The following is a 22,339-nucleotide window of genomic DNA, read 5'->3' as shown; positions in this document are numbered from 1 at the left end:
TTGGTGGCCAGCAGTTCATGAATTATTCTTCATCTTTCTCAGCTGAAGTGTCAGTGACCCAGCCACTGACTTCACACAGGGGGATCTGCCAGCGTTTTGTCTTCGGTTGTTTAAAAGGAGACTGACAGCTGACAAGCGTTCCTGTAGAGCTTCCCGCACTTGTCTCCCCTTGCAAACATACTACAACAGGCGTCCCATTTACGCTTGTCAATCTAGCCAGAATATGGGAGGGGGGATGGAGTGCATGGATTTGGAAGAGTGAATGCGGTTAATTCTTTTCCTGTTTATATTTGCGTATCAATTAGCCCAGCCTGGCGGTTAGGAAGATATTGCTGACTGCTTCCAGCATTTACAATCCTTCTATCATCTCTATGTGTCTACATGAAAACGATGAAAAAGCTAAAATGATGTAATGTAGACCCAGTATAAAATGTTCCAAATTTGTATCTTCACTTGTAAAGACTTTACTGTTAGTGGGATATCTAATATGGCAATGAAAAAGCATCAATCTTTCTTCATCTGTCAATGAGGGAAGCGATGTTGACAGACTAGAAAGCTGCGCCCATGTATTTCTGTATAAAAGTAAATCCCTTAAGGACATCTTTGGGTATGACAAGTCAATCCCAATAGCAACATAAAAATAACCCCACACTATCAATACTAGAGGCAACACACATGTTCACAGCTCTCTCACTATGTATCTTCTTCAGTTTCACAATAAAGATTTCAGTATTAGTTTTTTTTTCCATTGTCTTTTGGCTGGCATCCATTCAGAAGAGCCTTGAGCAAAACATTTTATTCTAACTGTTCCAGTCGGTGCAGTATGTAGTCACCAATTGTTTTTGGAGGTAATTAGGGTGGATTTCTACTCTACCTGTCAGAGGCTCGTAACAGAATTGTTGCGACAGGCCTGACACATTTCTGCCAGTGAGGCAGATTTATTCAAGTAGAAGAGATATTGGTAGAAACCTCAAATTAATTGGTGAGGAATCCCTGCTGAGAAAAATGTCAACATCCCACTCCGGGAGTTAACATGGGGGACACAGAAATTTTGTAGAATTCATGCACATAAATTCTTACAAGATATTTCAATTAATCCTTCTAAGAAGGTGAATATGTACACTGTGGAAAGTAATATACTTGTGAAATGTATTTCTTTCTCACTTCGAAGAAGGATATAGAAGGCAGTGAATTAACCCCTCTGTTTAATGGTTATGATGCTGCATAATATTACATTATAAAAGCATCTATCTTGCATTTAAAAGAACACAATTTAAATATAATAAAAAGGTTAAGATAAACCATTTGATTTTGAAAGTAACAGAAAGTGCTTATTTGTTTAATATTGATGTGTGGCAGAATAGCTCACTGATGTATAAGCAGAACACAATTTTATTGGTGGACAGTGACATGCCCCACAATTATATATTTTTTTATTTTATTTTAAAACGCTCTCTTTTAGATAAAACAAAGAAAAATTACTTTACTATCCTTTGAAATGTTTGTTTACTAAATCTATGTTAGAGAAATGGTTACTCCAAATAATGCATATGCCAGGTGTTGTTGCTTTTTTACTATTCAGAAATACAAAATCTAATTAATGAAGTCATATTTTATAGCAATCGCAGATGTATATTAAAGGCTTAAAGGGATTAAAAAAGGTTAAATTGAAATGTACACGGGTGCAGTTAAATTTTAAATAGAAGCATTTTTGTAATATACTTTCATTGACAAAAATACATCTAGTAAAAGTTATTTTTCAGTGGCATATGCACATATGCACCAGCATTCAAACACCACACCTTCTCAGAGTCAGCAGCGGCTTGTGTGACACAAATGTTTAGTCTTCAGTGACACAATACACTCTGCTACCAGCTCTCTGAGCAGGTTTGGTGTTTGAATCTTGACCCTCTAGTCACATTTAGCATATGTGCATATGCTGCTGAAACAGTAATAACTTTTACTAGAGGCATTTTTGCTAGTAGTAGTATATTGCAATAAGGCTTCTATTTAAAACTGAAATGAATTGATGCACATTTCAATATTGACCTTTCTATCCCTTTAATAAGCATCTGTTTCCTTCATAAATTTGTGCTGCATGGAGGGAACATTTTACGCAAGGCTAATCCCTAGAATAAGCAAAAACGTATGCACAGTTAGTATCACCATTCAACTCATTATACAGGGAGTGCAGAATTATTAGGCAAGTTGTATTTTTGAGGATTAATTTTATTATTGAACAACAACCATGTTCTCAATGAACCCAAAAAACTCATTAATATCAAAGCTGAATATTTTTGGAAGTAGTTTTTAGTTTGTTTTTAGTTTTAGCTATTTTAGGGGGATATATGTGTGTGCAGGTGACTATTACTGTGCATAATTATTAGGCAACTTAACAAAAAACAAATATATACCCATTTCAATTATTTATTTTTACCAGTGAAACCAATATAACATCTCAACATTCACAAATATACATTGCTGACATTCAAAAACAAAACAAAAACAAATCAGTGACCAATATAGCCACCTTTCTTTGCAAGGACACTCAAAAGCCTGCCATCCATGGATTCTGTCAGTGTTTTGATCTGTTCACTATCAACCTTGCGTGCAGCAGCAACCACAGCCTCCCAGACACTGTTCAGAGAGGTGTACTGTTTTCCCTCCTTGTAAATCTCACATTTGATGATGGACCACAGGTTCTCAATGGGGTTCAGATCAGGTGAACAAGGAGGCCATGTCATTAGATTTTCTTCTTTTATACCCTTTCTTGCAGGCCATGCTGTGGAGTACTTGGACGCGTGTGATGGAGCATTGTCCTGCATGAAAATCATGTTTTTCTTGAAGGATGCAGACTTCTTCCTGTACCACTGCTTGAAGAAGGTGTCTTCCAGAAACTGGCAGTAGGACTGGGAGTTGAGCTTGACTCCATCCTCAACCCAAAAAGGCCCCACAAGCTCATCTTTGATGATACCAGCCCAAACCAGTACTCCACCTCCACCTTGCTGGCGTCTGAGTCGGACTGGAGCTCTCTGCCCTTTACCAATCCAGCCACGGGCCCATCCATCTGGCCAATCAAGACTCACTCTCATTTCATCAGTCCATAAAACCTTAGAAAAATCAGTCTTGAGATATTTCTTGGCCCAGTCTTGACGTTTCAGCTTGTGTGTCTTGTTCAGTGGTGGTCGTCTTTCAGCCTTTCTTACCTTGGCCATGTCTCTGAGTATTGCATACCTTGTGCTTTTGGGCACTCCAGTGATGTTGCAGCTCTGAAATATGGCCAAACTGGTGGCAAGTGGCATCTTGGCAGCTGCACGCTTGACTTTTCTCAGTTCATGGGCAGTTATTTTGCGCCTTGGTTTTTCCACACGCTTCTTGCGACCCTGTTGACTATTTTGAATGAAACGCTTGATTGTTCGATGATCACGCTTCAGAAGCTTTGCAATTTTAAGAGTGCTGCATCCCTCTGCAAGACATCTCACTATTTTTGACTTTTCTGAGCCTGTCAAGTCCTTCTTTTGACCCATTTTGCCAAAGGAAAGGAAGTTGCCTAATAATTATGCACACCTGATATAGGGTGTTGATGTCATAAGACCACACCCCTTCTCATTACAGAGATGCACATCACCTAATATACTTAATTGGTAGTAGGCTTTCGAGCCTATACAGCTTGGAGTAAGACAACATGCATAAAGAGGATGATGTGGTCAAAATACTCATTTGCCTAATAATTCTGCACTACCTGTAAAGTGAGGCTGATTTGGGACATTGCATTGTGTAGACTTATTCAGTATTTGGGAATTCTAACTTCGTATAACAAGGTTATCATTGTAAATCTAAGATATTGTTTATATTTGATTAATCTAGTGTTATTTTTATCTTCACTTATTGCACCTGTTTTGCACCTGTACGTTTACTAGCACAGCAGCATGACATCAAATACAAAAAGCTATGGCATATGTTCCTAAATCTGCCTGTGTAAAATCCTTCATTATGGGAGGGGAAAGCAGCCACAAACATTATTTAGAGACATCCAATTAAAAAATACAACTGGCTATGGTATGATTTGTCTGTATTGCACAAGGGAAAAAGGTCAGCCTTATCTTTCACATTTAAAAAAAATATTAATATTATTTAATTGTAAAGCGCTGCCAAATTCTGTAGTGCTGACCTATATACTGTATATTGTTAAAGGCACATACAAGTGCAAAAAGAAAAGGCTCTACTGTAGTGGAGAATTTTATTATTGCACTGTTGTTCGCATATACCCAAGACAAACATGACTACTTTAGAAGTCATTTGCACATCATCAAGCTTATAAAGTCATCAGCTAAGGTACAAAATTCTGGGTGATGACTTCCGAATGATTAGCAGATTACCTTACTGATTACTTCACAAGCATGAACAGCCAATGAATGACTCCAATGTCATCTCATTTAAATATTTTGGCCTGTGGGCATACTTCAGGATGGCTTCTGATGACTTGTCTGGAGTCTTCGATTACTTCAGAATGACTCTAGGAAGATCATCCTTTTTGACTAGGGCAACTATGTGTTTAATTCGTGCAGTGAGTTGTGAGTTAAACACATAGTTAACATCAGCTCTAAAGCAGCAATGCACTTTTGGGAGCTAGTTGAACACATCTCAGGCCAATGATCAAAAACTTGCCAGCATGGAGAGAAACTATGCAAAATCTTTAGAAGTTTTTTTTTTATCATATATTGTAACGTAGCTTTCCCTCCTTCACAGCCAACACGATAACAAGATAAACAACTTGCAAGCTAAAATTTGCCTTTCAAAATTTTCACAGTACTTACGAGACTTCTTAGATAATCTGACCAGAACTTTAGATTATGAAGCGCCTGGTAGTGCATTGTCATTCTTTGTTGAAAAGCATACCAAGGGAAAACATAAATAAACAGGAAGTACATGTTTGTACACACAGCTGTTCTGTGGGATTTAAGATGACTAGCTGGAAATATTACACAACTCTATCGGGACACCCCACAACTATAAGAACAAAACATGTTTATTTTTTTATCATGGGAACATGTTTTAAAAAAACAAACAAAAAAAAAACTGTAATATGAATTGCAGTCTAATCTTTTTGTGTAAACAAATATAAGGACTTTATTGTCTCTTTAAGTGCTTAATGTTTTTTTTACCTAAGAAACTATCACTTTGTGTCTAATTGCAATAGCAAACTGAATAAACTCCCCATTACATTTGTGCCCTAAGAAGTTAAACCGGCTAACTTTTGTTTAATCTACTCCCGCAGGTTTCACCATGGTGACTATACAGTGGATGTGAGCATCAACGATTACCTGGACATTTACTGCCCCCATTACGAGGTTTCGCTTCCCTCGGACAGGATGGAGCGTTACATTCTGTACATGGTAAATTTTGATGGCCATGCCTCCTGTGACCATCGGCAGAAGGGGTTTAAGCGCTGGGAGTGCAACAGGCCAGATTCTCCTAATGGACCATTGAAGTTCTCTGAGAAGTTTCAGCTGTTTACTCCTTTCTCTCTGGGGTTTGAGTTTCGTCCTGGACATGAATATTATTATATCTGTAAGTATTGGCGCACAGTCAAAAGAAAGTATTGTATTGCTATGTCTACCTGTAGAAGCTGGGACCTGATGTCTACAGATAAACACGTGTCCTCCATACACAAATATCCAGTGATGTACTGCTATAGGAATACTGATATTGACAGCAGATGAGAACCAGAAGGACTATACATACTGCCATTATTCTTAGCTAATATTTACAATGCATAAAAAAAAACCCTAGGTAGTCTTATGTATATCCCACCTTAAATGGTATGGAACTAATATAACAATTACCTTTTTATGAATATAGTTATCTTAGATTCATGAAAGTGGTATCTTTCTAAGGAAACAAAGTCTTTATTCAGTTTACTGATCTTTAAAATGTGTGGGCTTTAAAAAAAAAAAAAAAAAAAGTTTCCTTCTTTGAAGTCTTCTTTGTTTTTTCTGTAAGTGCCAAAAGGTACTCCTGCCTCTAATTTTTCACTAGTGCCTTCGAAAAGTATTCTGTGGTAAATTACTCCTGTATCATTTATGCATTGACTATGTGCATATCCACAGCCAACCTGGAGCTTAAATGGGTTTAAAGCCCAGGAGAACATTTTTGGAGGACAATACCTTCAATACTGGAAGAAGTAGCATAGGAGACGATTTCAAGAGAGGAATCTATTCTTTTAAAGCTTTACATAAACACCTTTTTTTCTTTAAATGCTATTTATTGGTCATAATGAGAATGGTCATGCTTTGGCATATGGACACACAAAGATTAAAGGGACACTCAAGTCAAAATTAAACTTCATGATTCAGATAGAGCAGCATTTTTAAACAACTTTCCAATTTACTTCCATTAACAAAATGTGCACAGTCTTTTTATATTTAAACTTTTTCAGTCACCAACTCCTACTGAGCATGTGCAAGAATTCACAGCATATACGTATATGCATTTGTGATTGGCTGATGGCTGTCACATGGTACAGGGGGAGTGGAAATAGACATAACGTTTCAATTTATTTAACAAAAATGTACTATTAATTTGAAGTTCAGACTAAGTGCTATTGCATTGTCTTCTTATCATGCCTTTGTTGATTATGCAAATCTACAGTGTTGACTGGTCCTTTAATCAAAATGAAGTGGAACCCTCTTTTTTTAAAGTATAAATAAAAACTAGAAGAATCAAAAGCCAGATATGATGACAAAGGTGTAGCTGACATTTTTTTGTAGTGCAGGGAACATATTCAGTTAAACCATGATCAGAAGACACTAGAGAAAGAAAAGTGAACATGAACTAGAAGCTCTGATTTTAGTATTTTAGGATTAGTATTTGAGGAATTAGTATTGTACTTTAGGAATTAGTAAACTACTGTATTAAAGGGACATACAGGATCAATGATAAAAAAAAACCTTATATATTAAAACTTTTTATTACTGCTTGAAAATATCAGACTTGTTGCTAACATAATTTCTCAATACTCTTTGATGCAACTGTGAGAGAATTTATTTGAATGAATTATACCTGGGTTTTTCTCTTTATTTAAAACTAGTAAGTGCTCTGTAAGAAAATACTATTCAGCTACTTTTTAACTTGCATCTTTGTGGTAAGAATAAAAAATAAAGCAAAAAAACTAAATATCAAATTAACATTATCAGTACTGAGTTTACAGTTAGCTTTTTTGTGATCTCCTGTGATTTCACAGTTATCTTGTGAGAATTCATTCTTAGCCTTGAAGTGAAAAGGAAAAGAGGGTGACAGTCTCAATACATGTTAGATACATGCTTCCTTGCAAGTCCAGGGACTAGCATCCTGATTGGGTGGTTAAAGTCTCTTTGCAATAGAATGTGGCTACATGGAAATTTTGAGGTAAAATATCTTCCTTTTTACATAGGGATGTTCGTGTTATATAAGGCTCATGCAAAGGACTTTAACATAGAGATGCATACATATACATGTCTAAATATGTACATGTATGTATATTATTTATGTATTTATATGTGTATACATGTATTTACAGACTTATATACACACATAAATACATATGTACACGCGTATATATATATATATATATATATATACACACATATATATGTGCATTGGAACCCTTTGCAGTTAAGTAGATGAAAACATGCAAAAACATATTTATGCAATATTCATATTTAATAAAGTGTTATTTTGTGTATTTACTGCAAATATTTGACATTCCAATGTTCTGCACATAGCAGAATATGATCTATGCATTTATAAATAGACATTCCTCATGATTTTTTATATATATATATATACATATATATATATATATATATATATATATTATTATTTTTTATATAGTGCTTGGTGTTATTATACTGATGCAGATACCACTGATCCTATAACCAGCCCTCTGGCTATACCCATGTGCCAGTGTCACTACTGTGTCATTATAAAGTGCTGGGTGTTATACTGATGCAGATACCACTGCTTCTATAACCAGCCCTCCTCTGGCTATACCCATGAGCCAGTGTCACTACTGTGTAATTATATAGTTCTGGGTGTTATTATACTGATGCAGATACCACTTAATCTATAACCAGCCCTCCTCTGGCTATACCCATGAGCCAGTGTCACTACTGTGTCTTTGTATAGTGCTTGATGTTATTATACTGATGCAGATACCACTGATCCTATAACCAGCCCTCCTCAGGCTATACCCATGTGCCAATGTCCCTACTATGTCATTATATAGTGCTGGGTGTTATTATACTGATGCAGATACCACTGATTCTATAACCAGCCCTCTGGCTATACCCATGTGCCAGTGTCACTACTGTGTCATTATATAGTGCTTGATGTTATTATACTGATGCAGATACCATTGATCCTATAGCCAGCCCTTTGGCTATATCCATGTGCCAGTGTCACTACTGTGTCATTATATAATGCTGGGTGTTATACTGATGCAGATACCACTGATTCTATAACCAGCCCTCCTCTGACTATACCCATGTGCCAGTGTCACAACTGTGTCATTATATGCTGGTTGGTGTTATTATACTGATGCAGATACCACTGATTCTATAACCAGCCTTCCTCTGGCTACACCCATGTGCCAGTGTCACTACTGTGTCATTATATAGTGCTGGTTGTTATTATACTGATGCAGATACCACTGATTCTATAATCAGCCCTCTGGCTATACCCATGTGCCAGTGTCATTACTGTGTCATTATATAGTGATTGGTGTTATTATACTGATGCAGATACCACTGATTCTATAACCAGCCCTCCTCTGGCTATACCCATGTGCCAGTGTCATTACTGTGTCATTATATAGTGCTGGGTGTTATTATACTGATAAAGGTACCTCTGATTCTTTAACCAGCCCTCCTCTGGCTATACCCATGTGCCAGTGTCACTACTGTGTCATTATATAGTGCTGGGTGTTATTATACTAATGCAGATACCACTTAATCTATAACCAGCCCTCTGGCTATACCCATGTGCCAGTGTCACTACTATGTCATTATATAGTGCTGGGTGTTATTATACTGATGCAGATACAACTGATTCTATAACCAGCCCTCTGGCTATACCCATGGGCCAGTGTCACTACTGTGTCATTATATAGTGCTGGGTGTTATTATACTGATGCAGATACCACTGATTCTATAACCAGCCCTCTGGCTATACCCATATGAAAGTCTCACTACTGTGTCATTATATAGTGCTTGGTGTTATTATACTGATGCAGATACCACTGATTCTATAACCAGCCCTCTGGCTATACCCATGTGCCAGTGTCACTACTGTGTCATTATATAGTGCTGGGTGTTATTATACTGATGCAGATACCACTGATTCTATAATCAGCCCTCTGGCTATACCCATGTGCCAGTGTCACTACTGTGTCATTATATAGTGCTGGGTGTTATTATACTGATGGAGATACCACTGATCCTATAACCAGCCCTCCTCTGGCTATACCCATGTGCCAGTGTCAATACTGTGTCATTATATAGTGCTGGGTGTTATTATACTGATGCAGATACCACTGACCCTATAACCAGCCCTCCTCTGGCTATACCCATGTGCCAGTGTCAATACTGTGTCATTATATATACCAGCCCTTGTGTAGCTATACGCATGTGCCAGTTTCACTTCTGTGTCAGAAATAAAAGATATATTAAGGTTGTGGCGGACACTGTAAGGGCTAGTCAGGGACACCAGTGTCTATGTACGGACACTTTGCCTATCCCTGATATATATATATATATATATATATATATATATATATACAGTAAACCTATATATAATCATATATATATATATATAAAACAGAGAGTTCCCTGAGCCCAAAACCGAAGGATCAATATAAGTTTAGAACAGAGGCATCACACTGCTGGAGGAAATAAGGATAACACATACCTTAATTCACATGAAATAAAACAGATCAGTCTCAGTGAAATAGACAATGACCTGGAGCGTAGGTACATATGGAGGGAGACGTCATCTCCGTATGTACCTATGCTCCAGGTCCCTGTCTATTTCACGGAGACTGATCTGTTCGGTTTTGGGCTCAGGGAACTCTCTCTTTGTTTTATATTTATCGCTACTAGCCTCGGCTTGTTAGCGTCTGAGCTCCAGGGGAGACACTGGAGCGGCTCCCTCCATCCGTGTCGACTAGCACTACCTTCTCTGTGCCTTATAATTATATATATATATATATATATATATATATATATATATATATCTAGGCATATATATTGTACCAAAATACCATGAGATATATGTAGAAATATGTATTTATGAATAAATAGAACATATTATTCAATGTGAAGAACAATGGAATGTGAAATATTCATATTTTCAGGTTGGGTTAGCGCACTTGAGAATATGCGATCGGGTTTGTGCGCGAGTAGGGTTTTAGGTTTTTTTGTCACTTTATTTGCTCCATTGACTTCTATTGTGTGCGAAATATTCTAAGTTTGTCTTTTTATGCTCGTCGGGTTAGCATGTGAGAGCAAAAACAGTTTACTTTCAACTTGTAATATGAGCGCAACCCAGTGTGCGCAAAAAGCTTACTTCTAGCGCATTTAGCGCTGGAACGGGAGCATTAAATAGCCCTCCAATTGTAATCTTGCCCACAGTCAGCCGAAATTTACTGTTATACCTGAGCAAAACCCAGCCAGTGATTGAATGGTGTGCATATATATAAAATACACGTTAGGTATGCTCATTGGTAAACTTCTGTGCAAAATACATTGTACATAAAGACAGATAAAAGAAGATCAATATAAAATAGAGCAACATAAGAAATTCATTTTAAGAACCAACCTATTTCCACTATAAAAACTGCAGGTAGACATATTCATTGCTGGATGTTAGGAATAATAAAGCAACAAATGCTACAGTAAACACTAAAGAAAAGAATGAGATTCCTAGAAACTAATTATAAGGTAAGTATCTGATAGAATAGATGTGCAGACATCTCTGCCATGGTATAATGAAATTGCATTTGTTCTGTTATTTAAGTTATGTATAGAGGAAACCACTTCCAGTTTTTAGCTAAACACCTCCTTGTATACTCTTATTGGATAGACTATTACTTGTTGTCTGATGATCAAAAACTTGCTAACTTGAAAAGAAATCATGAAAACTCTTTGGGACTTTTTTGACCATTATATTGTAATGTATGTGTCGTTTCTTTACACAAATAACCCTGCATAGCACGGTAAACTAAAATTCTTTGAGGAACTTTGCCGTACAGGTACCCTACCAAGACCCTTTATCCAAACTGCCTGGGACCGGAAAAGGTTTGGATTTCGGAATATTTTGGGGTTTTTTTTATATTTGTATACTTGCATCAGTAAAATGGGACAGCTTGGAGACGGGATGGGACCATGTGTAAATAAAAATATTTTATGTAATTTAGGCAATATTTACATGTCATAACACAGCTTATACATGCAACCTAAAGTTAATGTTTTTTTAAACATAGTAGCATCTGGAAGTACAGTACTGTAATCAGAAAGTTAATAATTTAAAGGGATATGAAACCCAATTTTTTTCTTTCATGATTTAGCTAGAACATGCAATTTTAAGCAACTTTCTAATTTACTCATATTATCATTTTTTCTTTGTTCTCTTGGTATAATTTGTTGAAGGAGCAGCAATGCACTACTGGTTTCTAACTGAACACATGGGTGAGCCAATGACAATCGGTATATATATGCAGCAACCAATCAGCAGCTAGAACCTAGGTTCTTTGCTGCTCCTGAGCTTTCCTAGATAAACCTTTCAGCAAATGATTACAAGAGAAGGAAGCAAATTAAATAATAAAACTAAATTGGAAAGTTGATTAAAATTGTATTCTCTATCTGAATCATGAAAGAACAATTTTGTGTTTCATGTCCCTTTAAATAAATATAGACAGTCATTTGCATTTTAGAACACATAAAACAAACCAAAGAAGTTGGCAGAGAAAATTAGGACTTACTGTCAGGGAAAAAAGGGTAATTTTATTATTTTTATTTAAAAAAAAATATTAATAAAAATGTTTGGATTTCAGAATAATTCTGGATTCTGGAATTTGGGGATTTGTACCTGTACTGACTTTTTAGATAATCTCACAAGAGCGGTGAGCTTTAGGCTCTAGGTGTCTATTGTCAATATATGGCCGGGTTATAATACAATGTATTTAATAATTATTCTTTAAAATAAAACACCAATAAAATGCATATACAAAACCATAAAATTAATGTAAATTCCTAAATTCTTTATATTAGTTAAAATTTATAGACACATTGAAATATATTTGTAGAAAACCAGATATGAAACAAAATTATACACGTTTAAACTGTTATAATATGCTATGCAAAGATCATAAAAATTACCTTATTTATTAATCTTATTCACAATTGAATTTCATTAAAATACCACACTGAGATACCAAGCTATGGTTTGCTTAACTTCCAGACAAATATATTTAGTCAACTTAGCTCACAAAATATTCTATTTAACTCTAATTAAACACCAGGAGTTATATATATTCTTAATGTAAACAGCCAGTTTATATGCCAATCTATCTAAGCTGAAACAAATTATTTTGTTTTATTATATATATATATATATGTCATTCACCTGTATCCTGATACTATTTTGTGTGGAAAGGAAAAGGCCTATCAGGGGGTCGATCCGATATAGATCGTAGTTTGCGGCGCAAGCGAGGGAACCTGCGTCGCCCGCAGTTTCAGCTCGCAACTCGAGCTATCCCATATATGTCGCCGTCAGATGCTAACGTGCCGTAAGTCTGACAAACCAGCGATGTCCAGAAATCTGCGCAAGTACAAATTTCTGGCATCGCCAGTGACTTGCGGCACGTTAGAAACTGCCGGCGCCTACAAAACCTGACTAAAGTCTAAATCACCCTTTACTGTCTGACACGCCTCCCTAACATAGCCCGACACGTCTAACACGCCTCCCTAACATAGCCCGACGCGTCTAACACGCCTCCCTAACATAGCCCGACACGTCTAACCCTCTATCCGCTATCCCCCCTCACTAGCCTAACAATAAAATATGTCTTAACCCCTAAACCGCCGCTCCCGGAGCCTGCCGCTACCTAATAAAGTTATTAACCCCTAAACCCTGCCAGCTATATTAAATCTATAACCCCCTAAAGTGAGCCCCTAACACCGCCGCCATCTACCTTACCTACCCCCTAAAGTGAGCCCCTACCCCGCCGCTATCTATATTAAATTATTTAACCCCTAATCTAATCCCCCACCCCGCCGCCATCTATATTAAATTATTTAACCCCTAAAATACTAAACTATCCCTACCACTAAACCTAAGTCTAACCCTACAAATAGCCCTGAAAAGGGCTTTATGCGTGGCATTGCCCCAAAGTAACAGCTCTTTTGCCAGCCCTTAAAAGGGCTTTTTGCGGGGCATGCCCCAAAGTAACAGCTCTTTTGCCAGCCCTTAAAATGGCTTTTGGCGGGGCTTTGTCACAAAGTAAACTCCTCTTTTGCCTACAATCTACATCCCCCTACACCGCGGCCACCTATAATAAATGTATTAACCCCTAATCTAATTCCCCTACACCGCCGCCAGCTATATTAACTATATTAACCCTAATTATATTAGGGTTAATATAGTTAATATAGTTATTATATTATATATATTAACTATATTAACCCTAATTATATTAGGGTTCATATAGTTAATATCGTTATTATATTATATATATATTAAGTATAATAACCCTATCTAACTCTAACATCCTAACTAAACTCTTATTAAAATAAATCTAATATTAATATTATTAATTAAAATATTCCTATTTAAATCTAAATACTTACCTATAAAATACACCCTAAGATAGCTACAATATAATTAATAATTACATTATAGCTATGTTAGTGTTTATATTTATTTTACAGGTAAATTGTTAATTATTTTAACTAGGTATAATAGCTATTAAATAGTTATGAACTATTTAATAGCTACCTAGTTAAAATAATTACCCAATTACCTGTAAAATAAATCCTAACCTAAGTTACAAATACACCTACACTATCAATAACTTAAATAATCTACAAATATCTATCTAAAAATACAATTAAATAAACTAAACTAAATTACAAAAAAAAACAAACACTAAATTACAAAAAATAAAAAAAAGATTACAAGATGTTTAAGCTAATTACACCTATTCTAAGCCCCCTAATAAAATAATAAACCCCCAAAATAAAAAAAATTCCCTACCCTATTCTAAATTAAAAAAAGTTCAAAGCTCTTTTACCTTACCAGCCCTTAAAAGGGCCTTTTGTGGGGGCATGCCCCAAAGAAAACTGCTCTTTTGCCTGCAAAAAAAACACAATACCACCCCTCAACATTACAACCCACCACACACATACCCCTAATCTAACCCAAACCCCCCTTAAATAAACCTAACACTACCCCCCCTGAAGATCTCCCTACCTTGTATTCACCCCGCCAGGCAGAACTCCTCATCCAATCCGGGCGATGTCTTCCAGCAAGCGGCAGTGAAGTCTTCTTCCATCCGGGCGATGTCTTGAAGCAAGCGGCAGAGAGTCTTCTTCCAACGGCGATGTCTTCAAGCAAATCGGCATCTTCAATCTTCTTTGTTCGCTCCTCCGCCGCGGAGCATCCATCCGGCACGACGACTTCCCGACGAATGAGGTTCCTTTAAATGACGTCATCCAAGATGGCGTCCGCTGAATTCCGATTGGCTGATAGGATTCTATCAGCCAATCGGAATTAAGGTAGAAAAATCTGATTGGCTGATTGAATCAGCCAATCAGATTCAAGTTCAATCCGATTGGCTGAACCAATCAGCCAATCGGATTGAACTTGAATCTGATTGGCTGATTCAATCAGCCAATCAGATTTTTCTACCTTAATTCCGATTGGCTGATAGAATCCTATCAGCCAATCGGAATTCAGCGGACGCCATCTTGGATGACGTCATTTAAAGGAACCTCATTCGTCGGGAAGTCGTCGTGCCGGATGGATGCTCCGCGGCGGAGGTGCGAACAAAGAAGATTGAAGATGCCGATTTGCTTGAAGACATCGCCGATGGAAGAAGACTCTCTGCCGCTTGCTTCAAGACATCGCCCGGATGGAAGAAGACTTCACTGCCGCTTGCTGGAAGACATCGCCCGGATCGGATGAGGAGTTCTGCCCGGCGGGGTGAATACAAGGTAGGGAGATCTTCAGGGGGGGGTAGTGTTAGGTTTATTTAAGGGGGGTTTGGGTTAGATTAGGGGTATGTGGGTGGTGGGTTGTAATATTGGGGGGTGGTATTGTGTTTTTTTTTGCAGGCAAAAGAGCAGTTTTCTTTGGGGCATGCCCCCACAAAAGGCCCTTTTAAGGGCTGGTAAGGTAAAAGAGCTTTGAACTTTTTTTTAATTTTGAATAGGGTAGGGAATTTTTTTTATTTTGGGGGTTTATTATTTTATTAGGGGGCTTAGAATAGGTGTAATTAGCTTAAACATCTTGTAATCTTTTTTTTATTTTTTGTAATTTAGTGTTTGTTTTTTTTTGTAATTTAGTTTAGTTTATTTAATTGTATTTTTAGATAGATATTTGTAGTTTATTTAATTTATTGATAGTGTAGGTGTATTTGTAACTTAGGTTAGGATTTATTTTACAGGTAATTGGGTAATTATTTTAACTAGGTAGCTATTAAATAGGTAATAACTATTTAATAGCTATTATACCTAGTTAAAATAATTAACAATTTACCTGTAAAATAAATATAAACCCTAACATAGCTATAATGTAATTATTAATTACATTGTAGCTATCTTAGGGTTTATTTTATAGGTAAGTATTTAGATTTAAATAGGAATATTTTAGTTTATAATATGAATTAGATTTATTTAATAAGAATTTAGTTAGGGGTGTTAGGGTTAGCTAGAGTTAATATAGTTTATATAAATACTATAGTAACTATATTAACTATATTAACCCTAATATAATTAGGGTTAATATAGTTAATATATATAATGTAATAACTATATTAACTATAATATACTTAGGGTTAATATAGATAATATAGCTGGCGGCGGGGTAGGTAGATTAAATTAGGGGTTAATAATTTTAATATAGATGGCGGTGGTGTAAGGGGTTCACATTAGGGGATAGATCAGTTAGATGGTGGCGGTTTTAGGGGCTCACAGTAGGGGGTTAGTTTATGTAGATGGCGACGGTTTAGGGGTTAAATACTTTATTATGGATTGCGGCGGGGGATCGCGGTTGACAGGGAGATAGACATTGCGCATGCGTTAGGTGTTAGGTTTATTTTAGCAGATCGCGGTTGACAGGGAGATAGACATTGCGCATGCGTTAGGTGTTAGGTTTATTTTAGCAGCCAGTTTAGGGAGTTACGGGGCTCCAATAGTCAGCGTAAGGCTTCTTATGGCTGCTTTTTGTGGCGAGGTGAAAATGGAGTAAGATTTCTCCATTTTCGCCACGTAAGTCCTTACGCTGTATATTGGATACCAAACTGCGCGGGTTTGGTATACCTGCCTATGGCCCAAAAAACTACGGGCGACGGCAGAAATATACGCGCGTAACTTCTAGGTTACGCCGTATATAGGATACCAAACCCACGCAAATATTGGCGTCGCCGACTTTTGCGGGCGACGATTTTTATCGGATCGACCCCCAGATATGTAACAAGGTTTCTAGATTACCAAAGCCTTTAGTACAGACATTGCTAGCTGAGGAGTATATTTTGCTGATCTTGGAGGGCAGGAGGTACTAGCATGTAATAAGTTTCTAAGAGTTTTCTTGGACCAACATATGATAAAATTCAGAGGAATGAATCAATGGTTTCAAGCTGATCATGTTGATAAAGAGTTTTATCAATATCTTGTTCCTGTGTCAAAAATGAAACACATGTTGTGAAATTTCACCTTTCTGACCTAAGGATTATACACGTATATGTTAAAATCTAATTTGAATGTTTTCACATAGATATATACATTTTTGGTTTCAGTTAATAACATTTTTTTTATTTGTTGGTTGTACCTCAGCATGAAAAAATAAATGCCGATGGCCCTTATTTGAAAACAACCTGCTGCTATAGAGAAACTAAAATAAAAACCAAAGAGAAAAGCAGAGAACTGTATAGTGTGTCAGACTAAATTTAAATTAAAGTTGAAACAAAGAGATAATTGCAAACTCACAAAATGGATGGTAACTATTACACAAAGAATGGGTAGCACATACAACATAGTGTGCATTTAAAGGGCCATTATAGTGGACAAATGACATGCTCTAGTCACTAGCAACCATTTAGCTCTGTGTGTTTAACCCACACAAAGGGGTTAAATATATAGTTAAAATACTGATTGGGAGCCACAGAGAATTTCTGGCCCTGAGTGGAGACTATCACTGACTTAAAGGGACAGTCTACTTGAAAATGTTAATTGTTTAAAAAGGTAGATATTCCCTTTATTATACATGTCCTATTTTTGCATAACCAACACTGTTATATTAATACACTTTTTACTTCTGTGGTTACCTTGTATCTAAACCTCTGCAGACTGCCCCTTATTTCAGCGCTTTTTACAAACTTGCATTTTAGCCAATTGGTGCTGGTTCCTGCATAAATCCACGAGAGTGAGCACAATGTTATCTATATGGCCCACATTAACTAGCACTGAATGTGTGTGAAAAGCTAGATAAGAGACGGCTTGCAGAGGCTTAGAAATAAGACTGCAATTAATAGGTTTAGAGGTTATAAAGTGTATTAATAAAACAATGTTGGGTGTACCAAGCTGGGGAATGGGTAGTAAAGGCGTTATCTATCTTTTTTAAAACAATAAAATAAATCAAGTAGGCTGCCCCTTCAATCAGAAGGGATAACTGCGCTACCCAACTGTTTGACTAACAAATTAAAGCATGTAGTATTTGCACTGTAATGCAAAGGAATGAACAATCACAGATGGATTAGTGTAACAGTGAAATTGAAGAGTTTATTTTGACTTCACAGCAATTGGCACCTACAAAATGTATTTCCCAAGGGGAAAAATGTTACAAACATAATATTATTAGTAAGGACAAATAAATACAATATACATTTAAAGTTATTGTCATTTTTATATTAACCATAGAATATATGGAGAATCATCTAACCCATCATTTTAAAAGGACCCTGTTCCTAAGAATTTGAGGTCTAAATTGGGTGTTGACTAATTTTTTGTAGAAAGGATGATGCAATATCCTTGATGAGTCAGTTGTATTTCACTGAACTTACTGTCTAATGGATTAAGTATTCACTATTTTTCATGAACAATGTGATTTCTAGAGGTAATGCTACCTCTCATTTGAAAGAGGAGTCTCATCTTTTTACATAATGGGTGTATGGATTTATTTTTTGTTGAGGCATGATATATAATATGTCCACAGATTGCAATTTTTACAACATCCATGCAATATCAAGTGACCCCTTAGTTGAATTAGGAATATTATGTCTTTTGGGTCTATGGACTTGTTTTTTTTTTAGAAGTGGAGACTTCATTTTAGTGGATGGACCGCATTTAAATTGTTATTATTCAGTCAAAGTGTGCTCTCTGTGTATAATTAAATCATAGCGTTTCCTTGCAGCTATTCACTATGACCAGCTTTCAAGGAGCTTCTAGGTCTATGACAATGGTACTATATAGGTACCAGTGATATTGATAATGATAATTGATAATGTCTGATAGCTGACCTCTCAACACCATAATAACCCTGATCATGTAATGTCCTCAACATTATCCCTCCCACAATAGACTTTTACCTAAAATCTAGTTACACCCAACAAAGCCCCCACTTGCAATTTTTCCTGCAATCTAAAATCCTCTTTGTAACCCACCCATCACAACCTCTGAACACTGAAAGGGAAACCCAAAATTTTTCTTTCATGATTTAGACAGAACATTTTAAAAATGTTTTTACTCTATTACCTAGTTTGCTTAATTCTCTTGGTATCCTTTGTTGAAAGGCATACCTAGGTAGACACAGGAGCTAAGAACTAGCTGCTGATTGGTGGCTGCACATATACGCCTCTTGTCATTGGCTTACCAATGTGTCCATCTAGCTCCAAATAGTAAAATGGAAAGATGTTAAAAATGCTCTATCTGAATCATACAAGAAAACAATTGGGTTTTGTGTCCCTTTAATCCTTGCATATTAAAATAATAATAATAAACTATTGCAAAAATTAACAAGACAACAAACTAAACCCATTAAGGTCTTTGCCTAATTCTATTTAAAAAAAATCTTATTCCTTTAGCAAATTCTACCCAGGTGTCTTGTGGTCCTTTTCCTCATCACATCCAGGGCTTAATTCAGGGTTACCTCTTATTCATAGAAATGTTCTATTAACCATGTTAAATGTATCCGGTAAACCAATCAGAAGTTCAGTAAATGGGCTTACTGTCAAAATTGAAGGTGCAATGGGATCTCTGTTAAATATTGTTAGAGGAGGCCATGGGTATTTTTATGGTGTATGTGCTTTTTTATTACTCTCATTGAGTTTTAGGCTGCCTTGGGGCAAATGTAAGAAATTTACACCAGCTTTTATAGCCACTATAGAAAAGACATTAGGTTTAACTGGACAGCGCTGGGATAGAGTAACAAAGATCAGGTATATATAGTCTGTAAGGTAAAAGACAGGTATAAACATATAATGCTGTAAACAAACACTATAGGGAGAGAGATGGTCTCTTCAGCTATAAAGAAAAAGAATGAAATGTAATTGTGGACTCCTGCGCAGAAAGCTTAATTTGAAGAATTGAGTTAAAAGCTATCGCCTAGATTACGAGTTTGGCGTTAGCCTTAAAAAGCAGCGTTTAGAGGTCACAACGCTGCTTTTTAACGCCCGCTGGTATTACAAGTCTAACAGGTACAGGTGTACCGCTCACTTTTCTTCCGCGACTCGAGGCTACCGCAAATCCCCTTACGTCAATTGCGTATCCTATCTTTTTAATGGGGTTTGCCTAACGCCGGTATTACAAGTCTTGGAAGAAGTGAGCGGTAGACCCTCTCCTATCAAGACTTCTACTGCATTTAAAAGTCAATAGTTAAGAGTTTTATGGGCTAACACCGGAACATAAAACTCTTAACTAAAGTGCTACAAAGTACACAACACCCGTAAACTACCTATTAACCCCTAAACTGAGCCCCCCCCCACATTGGAAACACTTTAATAAATATATTAACCCCTAATCTGTCGATCGGGCATCGCCGCCACTTTAATAAATATATTAACCCCTAAACTGCCACACTCCTGCCTCGCAAACACTAGTTACATTTTATTAACCCCTAATCTGCCATCCCTAACATCGCCGACACCTACTTACATTTATTAATCCCTAATCTGCCACCCCCAACGTCGCCGCTACTATATTAAAGGTATTAACCCCTAAACCTAAGTCTAACCCTAACCCCCCCTAACTTAAATATAATTTAAATTAAACTAAATAAATTTATCATAATTAAATAAATTAATCCTATTTAAAACTAAATACTTAACTATAAAAAAAACCCTAAGCTAGCTACAATATAACTAATAGTTACATTGTAGCTAGCTTAGGATTTATATTTATTTTACAGGCAACTTTGTATTTATTTTACCTAGGTACAATAGTTATCAACTATTTAATAACTACCTAGCTAAAATAAGTAAAAAATTACCTGTAAAATAAATCCTAACCTAAGTTACAATTACACCTAACACTACACTATCATTAAATAAATTACCTAAACTACCTACAATTAATTACAATTAAATTAAATAAACTAAATTACGGAAGAAAAAAACACTAAATTACAGGAAAATTTTTTTACAAGAATTTTAAACTAATTACACCTAATCTAATCCCCCTAATAAAATAAAAAATCCCCCCAAAATAATAAATTTCCCTATCCTATACTAAATTACAAATAGCCCTTAAAAGGGCCTTTTGCGGGGCATTGCCCCAAAGTAATCAGCTCTTTCACCTGTAAAAAAATACAATACCCCCCAACATTAAAACCCACCACCCACACACCCAACCCTACTCTAAAACCCACCCAATCCCCCCTTAAAAAAACCTAACACTACCCCCCTGAAGATCTCCCTACCTTGAGCCGTCTTCACCCAGCCGGGCACAAGTGGACCTCCAGAGGGGCAGAAGTCTTCATCCGATCCGGGCAGAAGAGGTCCTCCAAGCGGCAGAAGTCTTCATCCAAGCGGCAACTTCTATCTTCATCCATCCAGAGCGGAGCGGGTCCATCTTCAATCCAGCCGACGCGGAGCCATCCTCTTCACACAACGTCCTAACACTGAAAGAAGGTTCCTTTAAATGACGTCATCCAAGATGGCGTCCCTTGAATTCCGATTGGCTGATAGGATTCTATCAGCCAATCGGAATTAAGGTAGGAAAAATCCTATTGGCTGATCCAATCAGCCAATAGGATTGACGTTCAATCCTATTAGCTGATTGGATCAGCCAATAGGATTGAGCTCAAATTCTATTGGCTGTTCCAATCAGCCAATAGAATGCAAGCTCAATCCTATTGGCTGATCCAATCAGCCAATAGGATTTTTCCTACCTTAATTCCGATTGGCTGATAGAATCCTATCAGCCAATCGGAATTCAAGGGACGCCATCTTGGATGACATCATTTAAAGGAACCTTCATTCAGTGTTAGGACGTTGTTTGAAGAGGATGGCTCCGCGTCGGCTGGATTGAAGATGGACCCGCTCCTCTCCGCTCCGGATGGATGAAGATAGAAGATGCCGCTTGGATGAAGACTTCTTGGAGGACCTCTTCTGCCCGGATCGGATGAAGACTTCTGCCCCTCTGGAGGTCAACTTGTGCCCGGCTGGGTGAAGACGGCTCAAGGTATGGAGATCTTCAGGGGGGTAGTGTTAGTTTTTTTTAAGGGGGGATTGGGTGGGTTTTAGAGTAGGGTTAGGTGCGTGGGTGGTGGGTTTTAATGTTGGGGGGGTATTGTATTTTTTTTACAGGTGAAAGAGCTGATTACTTTGGGGCAATGCCCCGCAAAAGGCCCTTTTAAGGGCTATTTGTAATTTAGTATAGGGTAGGGAATTTTATTATTTTGGGGGGATTTTTTATTTTATTAGGGGGATTAGATTAGGTGTAATTTGTTTAAAATTCTTGTAATTCTTTTTTTTTCTGTAATTTAGTGTTTGTTTTTTTCATAATTTAGTTTATCTAATTTAATTGTAGGTAGTTTAGGTAATTTATTTAATGATAGTGTGGTGTTAGGTGTAATTGTAACTTAGGTTAGG

The 22,339-nt window shown here is 36.8% G+C and overlaps 1 protein-coding gene across 1 annotated transcript in view; it reads left to right on the top strand.

The window, feature by feature from the left end:
• Positions 1–22,339, top strand: part of EFNA2 (ephrin A2) — a 362,866-nt gene that overhangs the window by 265,544 nt on the left and 74,983 nt on the right. The window contains exon 2 of the mRNA XM_053702794.1: positions 5,279–5,571. Coding sequence (XP_053558769.1) covers positions 5,279–5,571 — 293 coding nt within the window. The remainder of the gene's footprint in view (positions 1–5,278; positions 5,572–22,339) is intronic.

Source organism: Bombina bombina, chromosome 2 (genome assembly GCF_027579735.1).
Source record: "Bombina bombina isolate aBomBom1 chromosome 2, aBomBom1.pri, whole genome shotgun sequence".
Taxonomy (NCBI): Eukaryota; Metazoa; Chordata; class Amphibia; order Anura; family Bombinatoridae; genus Bombina; species Bombina bombina.
Note: the sequence above shows the minus strand (reverse complement) of the source record. Positions and strands in the feature narration are given on the sequence as shown.